This window comes from Eubalaena glacialis, chromosome 10 (assembly GCF_028564815.1).
Source record: "Eubalaena glacialis isolate mEubGla1 chromosome 10, mEubGla1.1.hap2.+ XY, whole genome shotgun sequence".
Taxonomy (NCBI): Eukaryota; Metazoa; Chordata; class Mammalia; order Artiodactyla; family Balaenidae; genus Eubalaena; species Eubalaena glacialis.
The window spans coordinates 107,809,820-107,828,559 of NC_083725.1; the positions used below are offsets into that span (position 1 = coordinate 107,809,820).

General features: G+C 44.1%; 1 protein-coding gene across 14 annotated transcripts in view; it reads right to left on the minus strand.

Moving 5' to 3' along the window:
- Window positions 1–18,740, minus strand: part of AMBRA1 (autophagy and beclin 1 regulator 1) — a 178,689-nt gene that overhangs the window by 17,264 nt on the left and 142,685 nt on the right. For all 14 annotated transcript variants that reach the window (XM_061201683.1, XM_061201676.1, XM_061201684.1 and 11 more), the window contains 2 exons: window positions 13,068–13,256; window positions 12,057–12,211 (listed from right to left, as the gene is read on the minus strand). In XM_061201683.1, the coding sequence (XP_061057666.1) occupies window positions 12,057–12,211; window positions 13,068–13,256 (344 nt within the window). The remainder of the gene's footprint in view (window positions 1–12,056; window positions 12,212–13,067; window positions 13,257–18,740) is intronic.

Consider the following 18,740-nt stretch of genomic DNA (forward strand, 5'->3'; position numbering starts at 1 on the left):
TAATAGGGGAGATTAAAAGAAATGATGTATATAAAATGCCTGACGTGGTGCAAGCTCATAAATGGTAACTCTTGTTATTATTACCATGAACCTGCATCTGGGGCTTAAAAAAAAAACAAAAAACAAACAAGAAAAACACGTCATCAGGCCCTATGAAAAGGACGTGAGGCTGAGAATCTATAAACTGGAGTTTTAGTCAATACAATGTTTTCTCTTTTAGCCTCTTCAGGTTTTTATAAAATAAGGATGAACTTCATCTGCCTTTACCTGTCCCTAAGGGTTGATGGAAGGGAAAAAAATGAGAGAACAAATGAGAGCGTGATTTATAAAGTAATATTAAAAAATGAATTTATGGCAGTATAATAATAATAATTTTTCTGATTATCCTGATGAGAGACCCTGCTCCCCCAAAAAGGTAAATATTGAGCTAAGGGTCCATGCCATTTACAGAAATCAAGTGATAAGAAGTCCTGCATTTGGGAACTTGTTCATGTGCCTTGGGTAGCTATCTGAAAGGCCTTTACCAGGACAGCCTCTGGACTAGAGAAGACAGCGGCACGTGTGCTCGATGTAACGACACACACACAGAGAATCCTGTTATAAAAATTCCCCGGCTTTGTGGTGCTGAGAAATGTGCCTGGGCAGCTTACAGCACACTGCTGGAACGGCCCTGTTATGGTCCTGAGGTCGAATGGGTCTGTTACAAATATGGAACTGGCTCTGGTTTGAGGCATAAGACAGACTGCCCCATGGCTGCTGCTGCATTAAGAACCTCCTACCTCCTATGCCCTCCCCATCTGACTCAACTCCAAATGTAAGAATTAACCAGGGCTCCTTAAATCTTTGGTCTGAGGAGACTACTGAAAAAGAGCCCAATGGAGTTTATGAATTTCTAAACTAGTCATCCAGAACATGCTTGCCTGACCTTTGGATAATCCCTTCCTTACACGTACATACCTGGCAGGAGCCTGGAATGAATTCATGGCTACTCCTCTCCATCGGCCTCACTACTGGCTGACTGTCCACAGAGATGGCAATGCCAGTCTTTTTCCCTTTGCACCTAATCAACTCTTTTCCTTCAGGTCAGGGGATGGGTGTGGTGCCTTCATCCTTTCTCACAGAGGTTTTCACTTTTCCAGAAGATAATCAATGGTTTCTGTCCAACCTACCGGCTATATGGTTAAATATGACTTGATATACAAATCAAAAGGACAAAGTGGCTGTGATCAGACAACTGTGGCTGGGATCACTTACTCTGTTAAATTTTTCTTCTCCCAAAGGTCAGATAATATAAGTTGGGGATACACCCAGAGTTCAGAAGGGATGTGTGTTAATTTCAGTGGGTTGGATGAGGGGAGCCTTATTTTTCTCCTGTGGCAGTTCTAATGGGCTTCACAAGAGTCTCCCCTAAAATCATAATGATTCATTATTGCACGCAATGGGCCAGAAGGGCCAGAGAAAGTGGTCTTGCAAGAAGGGAGACAATGCAGTTAGTAAATCAAATGCTTTGAGGTTGTGCTGAGTGTTTTGACCGCGGTCTCACAAGACTAAGGACTCTTTTCTAGAAATGTTCCAGACCAGGAAAGAAGCAAACAAGCCTCTCACACGTCACAAATTTACCTTTTATAGTCTGTTGTTGCAGAGGGATTAACAAGCAAATACTATCAATTTGCTTCTAAGTACAGGAACTTGCTCTGGGGACAAAGCCATCAAGAAGCCAGTATGATGGGTGACCCAGCTTAGGTGAGACAAGGTCAGAGCGACTGGAGAGAAGTAATTAAAGGCTGAGACCCCTAGACCTTGCTGCACAGATATTCACAAGCTCCATGGCTATAGGAGTCATGGGGAATCGATTTGTCCTCCGACTCTGGCAGCTCCCCACAATGCCCAAGTCCTTAAACAGTGTTGAAAGGGCAGCTCCCAAGAGCCCATCTCCTCCAGTGTTTGGGTATTAGGCTAAATCCTGCTTTGTGGCAGGAAGCCAGAAAATGCCACATGAAGATCAGTAGCCTCCAGAATTCCTGATAAGCACTTGCTTACTTATCACACTCTAACGTGGGGGTGAGAAGGAAGGAGATGACACAGAGGATGCAGGATGGGTAGGATCACTGATTTATAGGTTCTGAGAGGTCATCTGATCCATTGCTCCTATTTCACACATGCCTGGAACGAAAGGACCCTACAGGAATGAGAATCTGGCCCATTTGGAAAACCACCCAGAGGTGTAGTTTCCATTCCTTTCTCTGGCCGCAGTTTAACAGCTCTGAAAGTACCTCACGGACAGGAACTATTCCTCACAATTAGCCCTAGAGACAAGAGAATACTGGGCAACAAGTTCCCCAATGCTGACAGATGGCTATAGCTCTGGCTACTCCCAAACCATTTATGGTTTCAGCCATCAGTCTTTCCAACCCAGTGACTGGGTGATCTGTGAGTCTCCTCCCAGATTTCAATGGGGGCTGGCTCCATAAACCCAAAGTTCATCAGCACTGACAAGAACGAAGATCCGAGACAGTAAAGGAAGCTCTGGTCTTTATTTTAAGGCACTCCAAATATATCTCCAGTAAAACCTTCCTTAACGCTAGTCAGGTGCCCAGAAGCTCCCCGTCAGATGTTAAGGACAAAGCCGGGGACCTGCCAAAAATGCCTCCCCGTCTCTGACAAAAGTGACACCTTATGAAGCTACACCACCAAATTCCATTATACTGGAGGAGGATTATCAGGTTCTGGGGTCCCTTTGTGGGGCTGGATACAAAACCTGGCTGCTGATTCATGTTTGCAGAGGCCTGGTTTCAACCTGTCTCAGGGGCAGCTATTCCCTGGTAGACGACAAATGCTGACAGAAACCCCCCTCCCCAAGCAGGCTGTTCTCATTTCTGTCTAACATCTGTGAAGGGAATTGGGATCAATGAGCTAGAAGGAACAAATTTTTTTAGGGTCAGTGCAGTCTCAGCATGTCAATAGGGAATGAGTCAGGTCACCAAGATCTTTACAGTTCTAAGGAGTGGGAGAAGATAATTCCTCTACTTCAGGGGTCCAAGACAATCTCTTGTACCACTTGCCTCTATCCCTCAAAGTCTCTAATAGGAAGTAGGAACAAAAGAAAACAGTTCCCAGATCAAAACTAAAAGGGTCTTGTTTCTTGTTCAAAGATAGACAGGAAAAGAACGAGAGGTAGCCAGGGGAACTCAGTGGGAAACCTTCCTCTCCATCCTTTTAAAATTTAGAGGAAAAATGTATTGCTGCCCTCAACAAGATGCTTTCTTTTCTACCGCATGTCAATAAAGCTCAGACCATTAGTCCAAGTAGCAAACTGCATTGCTCAGATCAGCCCAAATAAGAAACTAAAAGAAAAAAACTTTGCGGTTTTCTTGTTTACATTTGGGAATCTCATTATCCTTAAAGCTGGAACCTTGCCACTGTGGCAAGAGGTCAAGTACGGTCGGCAGATCTCCCTTGTTTTAACCAAGACAATGAAAGCTGGTTGAAGGAAGGGGACAACTGGAAACTGAGGCCAGAAGGACCATGAGAGAAGTCGCAAGCCAAAGGGGCTTTGAGGAAGAACGGAACTGTGAGGAGGAGAAATGCCTTCTGGGTCGTGATGAGAATCAAGGGAGGCTTTAAGCTTTTAGAGAGGGTTACTAGAGGAGAATTAACTCTCTGGAAAGAGGAAAAAAATCAGTGGAAAGCAGATGCTAAGAGACAGCTGACCTTTTCATTGGAAATGGATGGCTACACATCTTGTCACAGGCTGAGAAATGCACACATCCCAAAACAGGCAGGGGGAGGGATACTACGGTCATCCTTTTTTTCTTTTGGGTTGATTTGCTTAGATTCATCAATTACTGGAGTTTCTTCATCCCTAGGAAAATGTGATTGTTTTTCAGAAACTTTAATTTCTTTTACTGTCTCTAAGCCTTCTTTATATTCTACTTTGGAGTTTAGAACTCATAGAATGTTGATTTTAAAGTGGTTATTTAAAAACAAAAATCGGAATACCAAGTCACTTTATTCTCTCCTCTTTGTTCAGTTGAAGCAGGAACATATCTGCCTAGAACACGCTTGTTTAAACCAAAGCTCCCCCAGCAGAAAAGAAGAGCAAACAGCTCCTTTTCTTATCTCTTGGGAACTTGTTGCCCTCCTCTGTTCCTGATAACCTGATGCCTTGTAGTCATTTCCAGCCAATCTCCTGTGATTTGTTGAGACCTACAGACTTTGTCTTATTCACCTGTTCCCCTCAAAGAGATCCCAAGGACAGTCAGAGAACAAGAATTTTATTCTTCAATCGGCCTGATGCTTTCCAAAGTCCATCTCTGGCCATTAGGATTGAAGCACAGAGATGACTTCAGTTGAGGGATCTACTTCTGTGCTAAATCAAATACCAAGGCACTCAATGCTCCTGGAACTCCCAGAAGTTAAAATAATTGCTTCCTCCTGTGCCCACACCTCTGTGCACAGCACAAGTTCTTGAACTTCCTCAGTTTTCTAAATCTCAAAGGAAATGGCCAAATGAGTAGTTGTTCTAGATATTCAGCTCAGATAAGGGAGTCTTTCAATATATTCATACACTTTACTTGATCCATATTTTTTTGAAAGAAGAAAGCTCAGGACGGGGGTTACGATAAAATACTTTCAGTTTCTACAAATGCAAAAGTTGGTTCTCCTACCAATTCTTTTTTTTTTTTTTAAATAAATTTATTTATTTAATTTATTTATTTTTGGCTGTGTTGGGTCTTCGTTGCTGCGCGCGGGCTTTCTCTAGCTGCGGTGAGCGAGGGCTACTCTTCATTGCAGTGCGCAGGCTTCTCATTGCGGTGGCTTCTCTCGTTGTGGAGCACGGGTTCTAGGTGCACAGGCTTCAGTAGTTGTGGCACGTGGGCTCAGTAGTTGTGGCTCACAGGCTCTAGAGCACAGGCTCAGTAGTTGTGGCACAAGGGCTTAGTTGCTCCGCGGCATGTGGGATCTTCCCGGACCAGGGATGGAACCCGTGTCACCTGCATTGGCAGGCGGATTCTCAACCACTGCACCACCAGGGAAGCCCCTCCTACCAATTCTTAAAAAACAAAATGTTTTGCCTTTCACTTCTGAAACAGCCACTGGGCATCTCTCACCATTTCTCAGTGCTGTGACTGGAACCCTGAGAAACTCACTGATACTGGGCAGAACTGTGGTCATGAGCAAGACACTCTATTTTCATAAGAATTATATCTAATACTTATGTTTAATTACCATTTCCTGAGGCACGTGCTAGGCACACTGATGGTGCTGGTGAGTAGGGGTGTGTGTTCATGTATGTGCAGGGAATACACAGCACACAAGACTTCAAAGCAACACGTTCCCAGAACGAATGCTGAGCGCCTCCTGTGTGCCAAGCACAGTGAAGGCTGGGGATACAGCAGTGAAAAGACCCGTTAAGAAGCCAGGTGTCCAGCACGTATGCACCAGGAGAGCAAGGACCAGATCCATTCTGTTCATTGTATTCCCAGACCTAGCAAAGTACTTGGCCCAGGGTAGGGGCGCAATAAAATTTTGCTGAGTGAAAAGAATAAAATGCAGCATAGATTGTGCTCTACTAAGAAGCCATGGAGGAAAGAAAGCATCAAAGTTGGAGGAATCTGTCATGGAAAAATTCGCCTAAATTAATGGCTTTGATTGTAGCTCTAATGTTATTTTTAATTTTTAATTTTGCCCCCTCCCTTCTCTGACAAATCGCATCAGAGACACCCCTGACTTCTCTCATACCCCCTCCCCCTTTCCTACAACATGCTGAAGAAAGGAACTTTTTGAGGATAGATGCTTTATACCACATCTCAGAAGTCAACCTTAAGATAATTGCAGCGGAAGCAGCTTTTAATCAACTGACAAGCAGCTTTAAGAAAATTAATGAGGACAAAATCTTAGGAAGGAGTAAATCATTGCTGACAACAAAGCTGTCTCTCTTTTATCCCAATCTCCCCTTGAAGAAATAGTACCCTTCCAGGATACAAAAATAAAATATCTTTATTTTTGGTTTTTGCCACTCCCAAGCCCAGACAAGATTAAGAAGAAGCTCAGTTCCCTTAGATTGCTGGAGAATACTCTGGATTGAACTAAAGTTCTAGGTCACTTTTTTTTTTTTAATTTATTTTTGGCTGCATTGGGTCTTCGTTGTTGCGCGCAGGCTTTTCTCTAGTTGCGGCGAGCTGGGGCTACTCCTCATTGCGGTGCGCGGGCTTCTAATTGCGGTGGCTTTTCTTGTTGCGGAGCACGGGCTCCAGGCGTGCGGGCTCCAGTAGCTGTAGCATGCGGGCTCAGTAGTTGTGGCTCGCGGGCTCTAGAGTGCAGGCTCAGAAGTTGTAGCACGTGGGCTCAGCAGTTGTGGCTCGCGGGCTCTGGAGTGCAGGCTCAGAAGTTGTAGCACGTGGGCTCAGTAGTTGTGGCGCACGGGCTTAGCTGCTCCGCGGCATGTGGGATCTTCCCGGACCAGGGCTCGAACCCATGTCCCCTGCATTGGCAGGTGGATTCTTAACCACTGCGCCACCAGGGAAGCCCTGTAGGTCACTTTTGAAAACCAAACTTTTAGAATCTAGGGAAGTACTGATGACTGGATTTGATCACAGGCTAAATTCAGGGCAAGGAGTAAGCCACAGTAAAGATTATATGTTGAAGAATGGAGCTAGGACAAGCCAAAAGAGCCTATGCACGTTAGTTACATAATGCTGGTCAGTGCTGACACTGCTGGCTACCCAACCCAACCCAGGGTCTAAGCTACAATTTAGTTATGACTAATTTGAGTACTCTGGACACCAAGCCTTTTCTGTGGTTCATTTTAATGAACTTATAATAATAATAATCAGTCATCACTAGGCTGTTCTGTGAAGATGGCTATGAAATAAAGAAAGCCAACTAATGTTTCTTTATAACCAGGGTGACACTAAGATATCCATTAATGGGTACCACAGTGACATCTTCCATCCAAGGATAACAGTGAGTTGAATGTTGGAAAAAGGAACTCAAGAACTACACCTTCAGATGGGGAAGGTCCTGGAGAGAAAGATAAAGATATTTCTTCTCACTTTTTAAGCCTAAGAATCTCTGTATTCTATAGCACGTAGGCAAACAGGAATGGGATCACAGTTAAGAGCCTGAACAAAGTCAACTGTGGGCAGGTAAGAATTTTAATTAGAATTGGGGAAAAGGTCCCACAGCATTAGTCTTTAAAGTACCATCACTAGGATGCTAGCATGATCCAGAAATGCTAAGGGCAGGAGGTACTCATCAATTTCTCAACTTCTTAAAAGTATCTGAAAGATCTGGTTAAAGAAGCCATAGAAATAAACCAGATGAGGTTCCAGAGACAAGGTGAGAGCAAAAAAGAAAACAACAAAGCTATTCTGACAGGTGAAGTCTAACTGGGATCCCCATGCAGTTGATGATTGGTTCTCAATCTTGACTCAGCATGCAGACTCAACTGGAGGGCTTGGTAAAACAAGGATGGCTGGGCCCTACCCTCAGAGCTTCTGATTCAGCAGGTCTGGGACAGGGCTGAGAAGCTGCATTTCTATTAAGTTCTCTGATGATGTTGACTTAGTCCTGGGGAATACACATTGAGAACTACTGGCCCGTTAGATATGAGTAGGTTGTAGGTCTAAAAAAAATCTGCTTCCTTTTCCTGCTGCCTAGGACCTGTTGAGAATGAGGGGGATGCATATCTTTAGAGCTGGAGCTCTAGAAGGAGAAGGTATACAAGGGGACTGTTCACTACTGAAGAGCAGAGCTCTCAGGGTCAAGAAGGGGTTGGGGGAGGCGGGAGAGAAGAGAGGAAGAGGGGGGAGAAGAGGGGGAGAGAGAGGGGTGGAGGGAGGGAGGGGCAGGCTTTCTTTCCAACACCCCCTCCAAACTAACAATCTGTCTGGGTAATAGTTGCTCAACCCTTGAATACAGTTTCACCGCATAGCCACAAAGAAAAAGCTTTCAATAAAATTGACCCGTAAGTATTGATGTTTGAGGCTTGGCCTTAAAGAGCACAATGCTGTCTCATGGAGAAAGGAGAGCTAAACTGCTTTCTGTCCTAGGGCTTCTTCTCCCACCCAAGTCCCTTGTCCATCACTTCTGCCCAAACTGCCCCAGCACTGCCTCCCTACCTACACCCACACCTTGACCGCTGACGTTTGCCCCCATTCCTAGGTAAAACAGCACTTATTACAAACTGGAGGCACAGTTTGCTATATGACTATTTCTGGTTTCATTAGTAATTTTATATTTTTGTTATTATGCTTTCACTTGGTTACAACCAAAGTTATTACATTGTGCAAGTTGCCATAATTTTAGAAAATTAATTGCAGTTTTCTGCTACAATATTGTGCCTTGTTCCAATTAGAAAATGAAAGCAGAGAGAGAACTCAGGCAGTTCAGTGTTTTGAGAATTCAGCAAAACTTCAGCTCAGCAATCTCTAAATGCCTAACTTAAAAACCAAACAGAAATTAACAAAAAGTCCTACTGGCTCAAGTGTGAGGGAGTCAGATGGCACATAAGACCCTGAGGCAGAGATAGTAGCATATTCAGCCTGGAAGAGCCTCGAATCGACAGAGGGAAGGGGGAGATAAAATATGTGCCTAGTCTTATTTTTCCTGATTTGCCAATGATACTAAAATTGGGAAGACGAAGCCTAGCCTTAGTAAACAGAGAAGGGAAATATCCGAGGACCCTAGGTCCTAGAAACAAGGATAATCATTAAACTCAACATGGGGAAGAAAAGAATTCAGCACATAGAGATATTCAAGGAAGAACCCTGTAAAGCAACAACAGCTGAGAAAAATGGGAGGTGAAGCACGGACAGCCAAAAAGCTAAGAGTTTTATAGGAGATAGAACACAAACACCACTGTGCCTGCAACAAAATTAGCAAAGGATCAAAAAGCATCACACGTAAAACCACGATAAGAAGTAAACCTGAGACTGTATCTTTGCCTTGCTGAAGAGGCTGAGGGCAGAAACCTAAAATGAAGAAAGCAGTCATTAAGAACAGCAGTTCTCAAACTCAAGTGCATATCAGAATCATCTGGAAAGCTTGTATTACAAATACAAATACCCGGTCCCCTTCCTGCCCAATTCTTATCCTGAGTTTGGTCTGAAGTGGAGTCTGTATTTTAACAAGGATCCCATGCATTCTAATGCAGGTTGTCCAAGAAGCACAGTTTGAGAAGCACTGATCCAGAGGTCTGAAGAACTGCTTAGAATAAGCATGCCAAGGCGAAGAGCAATTAGCAATTCATTTTTACAAGATTTTTCATATGGGATTGTATAAGAGATCATCTCTTGGGGAGAGATGGTCACTTAGTGGGAATTAAAATAAGTCGATGCTCTGGAGGATGTTCTCCTGGGAACGCCTGCTGGCCCAACAATTTCACCTCTCTGAATGTTACCACAGTGAATTCCAAGAGGTAACACCACAGAGAAGGGGGATTCTGGGTAGAAAAGCTCTAGGACAGGCCCAGTACCCACAAATTCCTTCAAGGACAGAGCTTGACATTACAGATGGAGACAGCCACCTATACTTACCTGTGCAAAGAGGGAGATGCTCTACTGTCCCATAAAACCCTCGCTCCCTGTTCTCAGACAAAAATGCACTTCTTGCCTTAAACGGTGGTACAGCACAGCTATCCAAAAAAGCTGGTGTCTTCCCTTCCACCAGTGACTGAATTCAGGGACATGTGCTGAGTGCTTTGGTGCCTTTGGACGTAAGGGGCAACCAAGACCTGGAAAACCAGAAACCTTTCTGTAGCACGGGGGTTTAAAGTCAGACTGGGTGGACACAGGGTGAGCAAAACCTTGTTGAGAAGCCCGGATCCTGCCTCTTGTGTGAGAGAAATGCTTCCCAAATGAGAGCTTTCTAGTTACTTCAGCTCCCTCTACTAAGTGGCAGACGGGGTCTATTGAGAATCAAAAAACCCCTGCTGGGAGTGCTGAGAAGTAGCTCATGTCGTGAGGCATGCAGCAGCTGGCTAGGTGCCTTGAGCCCCTACATCTCCACAGCAGACTTCTCCAACTGCATTCCCTGAGCTGCCAGCACCATATGTGACAGCATCTTGGCTCCCGTCCTGGAGCTGTTTGCCTTTAGCCAGATGTTTCTGGCTACTTATAGAAAAGAGGAACCTTGCTAGGATGGAGGACTGGCAGGCTGTGCCCAAAAGTTGGGCAGGAGCCCTCGCTTCCAGAAGAGGCTGGAGATGTCCATTAATGTTCCTGAAATCAGATCCTGTCTCTTAATGATTAGAAACCATTATTCCACAATTAGGTAGGAAGGGTTAGAAGAACAGCAAGGGCCAAGATTCTAGGTGGTGAAAAGCAGACACCAGATACTTTTACCATCCAAATCTGCTTAAGATAAGAATATTTAAACTAAAATTCACCTTCCATCCTCATTTATCTAGGTAAGAAAACAGGATCGATGAACTTCCCGCAAAGTCCTCTCCCAATCACTCAATGTCAAATATTTCTAGTCACATGGATTCAAGAATCAGAACTTTCCTGTGATTGTGATGTCAAGAGCAGAGAATGCCTTGTTTCTACCCTTTCAGAGGCATGGTAGGACATGATGTCACCCATCAATGGTTCTGCTAGTTACCACCTAGAAACAATAAGGATGCTTTTCTTGAGATTCTCTTTCATTTATTCAGCTTCTCCTAAATGAGAGGTTTCTTATTAGGTATTTGGAGTTCATAAAGATGAAACAGACATGGTCCTACTCTCAAGGAGCTCATGGGCCAAGAGAGGAGAATGATGTGGAAATAAATAACTGCAGTTTGGTGTGATGAGTGTTAACACAAAGAGTGTATTAGATACAGGGGTGGCACAGGAGGGAGTGATCAATTCTGTTTAGGAAGGTTCCATAGAAGGGGAAGAGCTTGCAGGCAGTTGGGTTTCAGGGAGAAAAGGGCACTCCAGGTAAAGGCACCCTGGCAAGAGAGAGCCTTACTAATTCAGGGGGCTTGGAAAGTGGCTCAGTAGAGTTGGATAGAGGGTCCTTGTAGGAGACAGGAGGGAGAAGAGGCTGGAGACACCACACCTGGCCACCCACTTTCTATTGCTTTGTATATAATGGGTCCTATCTTTAGGGTTTTTTCTTTAAAACAAATGCTTCATATTCCAGGCTGAATTCAACAAGCATCTACATGTGTGGCACTAAATGAGGGACCCCGGCAGATATGCCCCTAAGGAGCTTACACTGAACCTAACTGGGTGGATTAAACATACACACCACACTGCTAAAGAAAACACAAAACAACACATAAACAAGTGCATAAAACTATAAATGGCACAGCATAAAGTGCTAAGGGAATTCACAGGTTCTTAGATTGAGACAGAGCTTAAACACCATCTAATTAGAGAAGTGTTCAAATGCTCAACTCCCCTTGACAAAACCCTGGCCAAATGAGCCCCCATGGGATGAGGGAATAATCTCAGTCAGAAACTAGACTGGTTGAGTCCAGGAGGCCACTAACCCCAGGATGCCCAGAAGGCTTTTATGGCAATACAAGCAAGGACGGCTTCAGACAAGAAAGGGTCCTAAATAGAACATTTCTCTGCTAGTGAAATGGACGGGACAGTTAAGAGCATAGCAGCTGCCCAAAGTCCTTATCCTCCATCGTGATTACAACCTCAGGAAAAGAACATTTCATAGTATACTATCTATCTCTTTTTATAGCTTGCGTCCTGAAAAATTTTTTTAAAAAAGAAGCATAAATATTTCATTGGGTTCTCTGTGTATCTCCAGACTAAAGGTTTCATGTTGAGGTAAGGAAGTATTCAGTTTGGTCTTTATGCAAAGATCCTTTCAGGCCTCTGGGGACCCAGCTCATGATTTAGGGTATGAGAAAGCCCCTGCCTTTTAATAGTCCAGAGCTTCCAAAACTGCGGCCTGCTGGTCATTACTAGTCTGGACTGGAGTCTTTCCTAGCTCCTTATGGGCATGACATCTCTGGTCCTGGCTGGGAGACCACAACCTTGTCCTGCATTACCCTGCCAGCCAGGCCTAGGAGAGCCGCCATACAGCGAAGCCACAAGCAATGCACTCACCCTCATGGAGGTCTCGCCACCATGAGCCTGTTGCAGCCTGAAGACCTGGGCCACCATGTGCTCCGTGGAGGGGTGCAGCAGGATCCTTCGTGAGGCCAAGCCCACCATTACATATCGACCCATCGGGGATAGGCTCACTGAAATGGCATTGGGACCTGAGGGCCAGAAAAACAGAGAGACATCTCCCAGAGTTCTTGCTATTACAAGGAAATAATTTTCCCTCTTAGTCTTTTCTCTTTCTCTCTAATCTTCATCTTTGTTTGGTCATCCTGGGGTTAATCTCATAGGATTGTAGTGAAGAGTACAATGAGAAGGCATGTAAAGTACTGAGTACAGTGTTTGACACATAAAAAGTACTTAATAAATGCTAACCAGTATTATCATAGAATCACATTTAAAAAATTGTTATATTGTAAATACTATTTTGAAATCTACTTTTCCCGCTTCATCCATTACGAACATTTTTCACCATTAAATAGTCTTCTATAAGAGCATTTTAAAGGCCAAATGGTATTCTGCCTTATTAATGCACCATTATTTCTTTAAGCAACTCTTCAAAATTTGACATTTTTCTCTATGATAAATAACACTGCTGTGAACATCCTTCTATATAAATCTTGTATAGTTTTCTGATTATTTCCTTAGAAGTGAAATTACCGGATCAAAGAGAACATACATTTTGGGGGCTTTTAATACACAATGCCAAACGGCCTTGCAGTGTGTGAGTGTGCCCACTTCCCCAAGCCATGACCAAGAACGAAGCTCCCCCTTATTCCTGCCCATAACAACAGGAGTATGCCGGTGATGCCACCGTGGTAGGGAGGACTCTTATTCTGAGATTCTTCTGCAATGCTACCAGCCAGGACAAAGCAATCTTCCTCTGACACGTGCCCCAGTGAAGCAGGGGCAGTATGTGACCATTACTCCCACCTAAGCTGTACCTCACTTAGGAATGCCCAGGCCAAGGTACCAGCATCCCTTTGTCACTAGGTTGGGCTTCCTATCCCTTACCAAATCGCTTGGTGTAGAGCATTTCGCCCAGGTTATGGGGGGCCAGAGAGTACACTGCCAGGATGCCTTCATCAGGAAAGCCCCTTTGGCTGCTAGGGATGAAAGCCGCCAGGAGCTGGCCATCTGCAGAAATGTCACAGCTGGCATCATTGTAGATCTTGCAGTTCTGCACCAGCACATTCATGGAGGCTGCATCAGACAAAGAAAGAAAAGAGGGTAAGAAAGTTTGGAGTTGATGGTATAAAAAATTCTGGGTCAAGAAATCTGGGGGCCTCTCTAAGGGCCTGAACCTGAACCCTCTCTAGAAATACTAAAGGCTGCCTTATCAAACTAAAATGTCATGGAACAAGCAACACAAGACACAGAAAAGATATGTCTCTTCTACCACTTTAATAGGAAACTACAGAGAGTCAACACAACCACAACCACCTGCTGAGTCTTAGCTCACACTTAGGAAACATCATTTGAGAGATGAGCTAGGGAAAAAGTTATTAACAATTGTTCCCGGAGAGCCACTCAACAGCTGTTATTGTCCAAAAGATCAAAACTGAGATGAATGAAAATGTAAACCCACTGATTCCAAGAAAAAGGTGATCCAGGTAAAACTTCCTTGGGGGTGAGAATCCTACTCCCCACCTCTATGTGACCTTGGAGAAGGAAATCATTTCACCAGTTTTTGTCTTATTTTCTCGTTTAAGAAAACTGGAGCGTTTAGAGACTTCAGTCTTCTGGAGGCTCCTAGCTAATGCTAATCCCTAATTCCACAAGAGAGGATAAAGAGAAACAAAGCCTAGCCCTGGCTGGATGGCTGGAACTATTTTCATTTCTCACTACGCTCTATCCCTCACCCGTACCATAAGCCAATGACCATGGGCAGCCCCAGTCTGCACGTAGCAGTTACTGAGAATTAAGCACAGTCAGCCAGGCAGCAGGCAGGCTCAGCACGAGGCAACGGGTGGGGTCGAGGAATGCCTGTCGGTGGGGAGAATCGTTCCACATGACAGGACTAATGAGATGTTAGCTAGCTCTGGGGCTGTGCCTGCATGCTTTGTTTCAGTTTTCATTTGAATCCCTCTCTGAGGCCCATTGTGCAAATCCCTGCCCGGAGGAAGTGGCCTACCCTTGATGTGAGCCTGGAATCAGATGGCCCACACCATGGGCATAAGCAGAACAGCACAACACATCCAAAGGGACCAAGCTCCTCTGGGCTCTGTCTCATTTAGATCTACTTACATGCAAAGAGACTAATTCATTTTCTCTTATTTGAAGGAGATCACTTCAGATGTCCACTGTCAGAGGCATTATGGTTAAAACAAACAAAAAGGCAAGCTCAACTGCCCTCACCAGATTCCAGGTGATCTACTCCAGGAAGCCAAATGGCCTGACCTGGAAGGTCAAGGGCAAGTTTCCCCAGGAAATTACCTTAAGGAAAACAAAACAAAGAGCTGCTTTCCAGGGGGAACTTGAGACTTATGGGATCAGGGATTCGGAGTGATTTCTAAAACTCTATATTCATCCCCCTTTCCCTGTGTGTGCTGTTAATGAAGCCACAGAGATGACAGAGTAGATCAAAAAAGACATCAGAACACATTGATTAGGCTATTGTGCCAACTCCTGGGGGCGGACACCTACAGCACCATTACACATAAAGCTGAGGAGGGACCACAAGGATGGTCCTGTTTGCTAACTAATAAGAAAATGACATCCAAATACTCATTGCTATCACCATTAGGGCTTTGTACTGCTCAACTTCCAACCCACCATCTGCTCGAGCCTGTATGGCTAGATTTATCTAGTTAGCACTGAGACTGTCTGCTCCTTACTCAGGGTCCCATGCCTGTTGCCAAAAAGATAATCTCCTCCCCCTTCCCTGGATTGACACATGATTACAGTTGGGGATACAGAACCAAAGCAACTGGGGGAGCTTCAACAGTGAGTCCAGGGACTTCCCTGGTGGCGCAGTGGTTAAGAATCTGCCTGCCAATGCAGGGGACACGGGTTCGAGCCCTGGTCTAGGAAGATCCCACATGCCGCGGAGCAACTAAGCCCCTGAGCCACAACTACTGAGCCTGCACTCTACAGCCCGCGAGCCACGACTACTGAGTCTGCACGTGTCATAACTACTGAAGCCCGCGTGCCTAGAGCCCATGCTCTGCAACAAGAGAAGCTAATGCAATGAGAAGCCCGCCTACCGCAACGAAGAGTAGCCCCGGCTCGCCACAACTAGAGAAAGCCCGCGCGCAGCAATGAAGACCCAACGCAGCCAAAAATAAAATAAATTTATTTTTTAAAAAAAGAGTGAGTCCATCTTGGTTTTCTAACCTTGATGTTCGCACAATCCTCAGAAAGGTAAAAAGAAACTGACAATTCAGACTGCAACCATCAAAGGCAGAGAGAGAAAGAAAGCAATGACAAATATTAAGTAGGACATGAAAATAAACAGAAAAGGAAATGGGACTCTGTGGGCTTTAAGACAGCTTTGTATGGTTTCCATTTTATCTACAATGTCCCAAAAATGCATGGTGAGTATTTTATGAAAGTCGGCTTTTCTATCTTGCTGTTACAGACATCTAGCTTATATGTGTTAACCAGCAATTCAGTCAAACATATAGAAGCCTACAATGACCCTCAAAACTCGCCACCAACATTAAAAAAGCACTGAACTAGATACTACCAGATTAATTACTAAGAGGGGTCTGCGGGTTGGGGGGAAAGTACAAGTAAGGTTTTCCTTCTTTTGGGAGGCTTGGCTCTAAGCCCACGAAAAACTGGGCATATAGACAAAAAGCATTTTGTCAGCCTCAAATTCAAGCCATGGTGTTTGTGTTTGTACTGTATTATGATGATTCCAAGTCAATGGCCATCTCCCAAATTTCGTCCCCTCCCCTCAACTCCACCCAATTTCGCAACTGCTCCCAGTTCCTGCAGTGAGCTCAGAGAGAGATATGCAAATAACAAGTGAAAAGAGAATGCTGAAAATTAAAACGGAGCTTCTCCAGCAGCATGTTCCCTTTCAGAACTTGTACAGCTAGGGATCTAGGGTTTTACTTCTACCATAATGAAGGGGATGTAGTAGGCACAGAGTGATTTGGTAGCTTCATTGAGCACTGGGTGCTGTGTTTACAGTTTCATTAATATTTCAAAGCTCCAATTAGCAATTTACATTTATTGCTTGTTGTATATTAATTTCATGGAAATTAATATACAACAAGCAATGGAAATGGAAATGTTCAGATGGAACATGGAATGGAAATGGAAATGTTCAGTTACAGTGGTGAGTGGTCACTGCTTCAATTCGTTCGTGCAGCTTCTTCTCATAAGGCTGAAATTTTGATGAGCTAATTTACAAAGGGAGAGATTTCCTGGATCTCTGTTATTTGTTTTTTCAGGCCATAGCAAAATAATGCACTAATGACAAGGAGAGCTCATCCTTTTTGGACTCAATAATGATGTAAGCAGGTAGAGAAAAAGGTGAAGTGAAATACAGTTTAAGACAGTGGCAACCCACACACCACTAGAAATCTTTGTTCTGCTCCCTGCCTTGCCTTACCACAGTGGTTCTCAAGTTTCAGCATGCAACATAATCACCTGGAGGGCTTATCAAAACACAGAACACTGGGGTGAGGCCTGAGAATTTGCATTTCTAGCAAGTTCCCAGGCGTCTGATGTTGCTGGTCTGGGACCACACTTGAAAACTGCTGTCTCACCAAACAGTCCTTGACCCCTGAGCTGGAGCTCCAGCAAACTGCCCTGCACTTAAAGGCAAAACACATGTGGGGAATGATGATGGAGCACTTAGCTGGGCAGCTGAGAATGGAAATAAAGTCTAGGAAAGAAAGGATTTTTCAAATCAAAACTGCTTAAGAGCTTCAGGGGGCAGCTCCAGGAGGAGCAAAAACGATGCAGAAGACAGCAGGAAGCCATGTTCCAGACTGTGCAATGTAATCTCCTCCTAATTATAAATGATTTCCAAGTTAAAATGCCCTAGCAGGGAATGGGAGGGGTAAGAAGTACTGATGCCTGGAGGAGCAGAGGGCTCTGCCTTTCTATCAGCTCCATAAATGATAAACAAACACCTTGTACAAAGATCGATTTGTAGCCTGTTGCTGGCTGGCCAGATGAGGCCACGGGAGCGATTAGCAGTTGCAGTACTTTTACAAATGCATTAGATACAGATTTGGAAAACCCAAAGGGGTTTAAATCAGCAGGAAAATTTCCTTTTGACTATCTCTGAGCCCTCAGATTTCAGAATAGGACCTCCTGCACAGAGCTCCAGATGACACTATATAAGCATTCCCAACGGCACCAATCACTACATCCTCTGTGGATGTGTGTGTGCCCCACACCACTCAGCCCCTGGGTTTCTTAAGGTCCGTTCTGTCAGGGCACCCTGGTGACTAATGCTATTCTCCCACAAGAGTTCACTCTTAAAAACTACACTGAATCTAATGAGCTTTTTCCCATGAGAGCGGTTTCAAAATTATCTGTTATATGAGGCCTTATTCACAAATTTCTAAACGCTTTACAGATAGTAATTCATTAATCCTGTATCTCAACTAAGAGAAACAGGTGGTAACACTCTTTAGCCTAATTCTAGAAAAGAGTTAAATTCAATTCAGATAAGTCAGATGACCTCTTGACAACACAGTGGCTGCTGAACACGTGAGTAAAACTGAGGGCCAGTGGCTCCCAGGCATGAGCTGTGCCAAAGCCAAACACTTCCCTCCTCTGGGAAGTATGCAAGGTTCAGAAACGAATCCTACAAACAGATTCCCAACTGAACTCTGCTGACAGCTGAATCTACCAGATTCAGAACTGTAACTAGACTTTATTCAGACCAACCAGGAAAAGCAGTTAACTACAGGAGCCTCAGGTGAAAGTGACTGTCATTCTAGAGGGTAATACCATGGCAAGGAACACTGGCCACCATCAGACATATACGCCCTAAACTCCTAGAATGCCAAGTATTTCCCAAGACCAAAACTCTGAGAAAAATAGGGCACTTTTAAAAAGCAGAATTCTAACATCGCACAGGACTTAAATGAGGGAGAAAGGTGAGCCAAACTAAATGAGTCAATCTGGTTGCACATGATGCTTTTTGATCAGCTCAGGTTTTTACAACAGCCATGATCAAAGGAAGTAAGAAGGAACACAGAAGGTGAATGACAGGAAGTTGTAGTCAGAACAAGTGGAGGCTTGTACAAAGAATGTTAAGGACAACCAAAAAGACCGTCTCAGCTCTGCTACCAGCATATCCAATGCCTGTATTCTTCTGAATATTTGGTTTTTCTATCAAAGAAAATTGTCTCCAACTGGGGAGAAACAACATGCTTCAGAAGGATCAGAAGCCAATTACAGATGAAGCAACAGGTTAAGAGAGAACTATCTTTTTTACATGAACATCACTTTCCAGAGATGGAAAATACACCTCTCAGAGTACTGAAAACAGGGGCAGGGGTGACTTTAGAATTATAGCCATACTCTCAAAGAATCACGGTACAATTTCCAAGAAAAAGACATGATAAAAAGAGCTAACATTTACTGACCATTTACTACAGAAAGTGCCAGATGCCGTTCAGAGTGCCTGACATGTATCAATGTTAACTAATTTAATTCTTCTAACAATCCTATGAGGTTGGCACTATTATAACCCTCATTTTATAGACAAGGAAA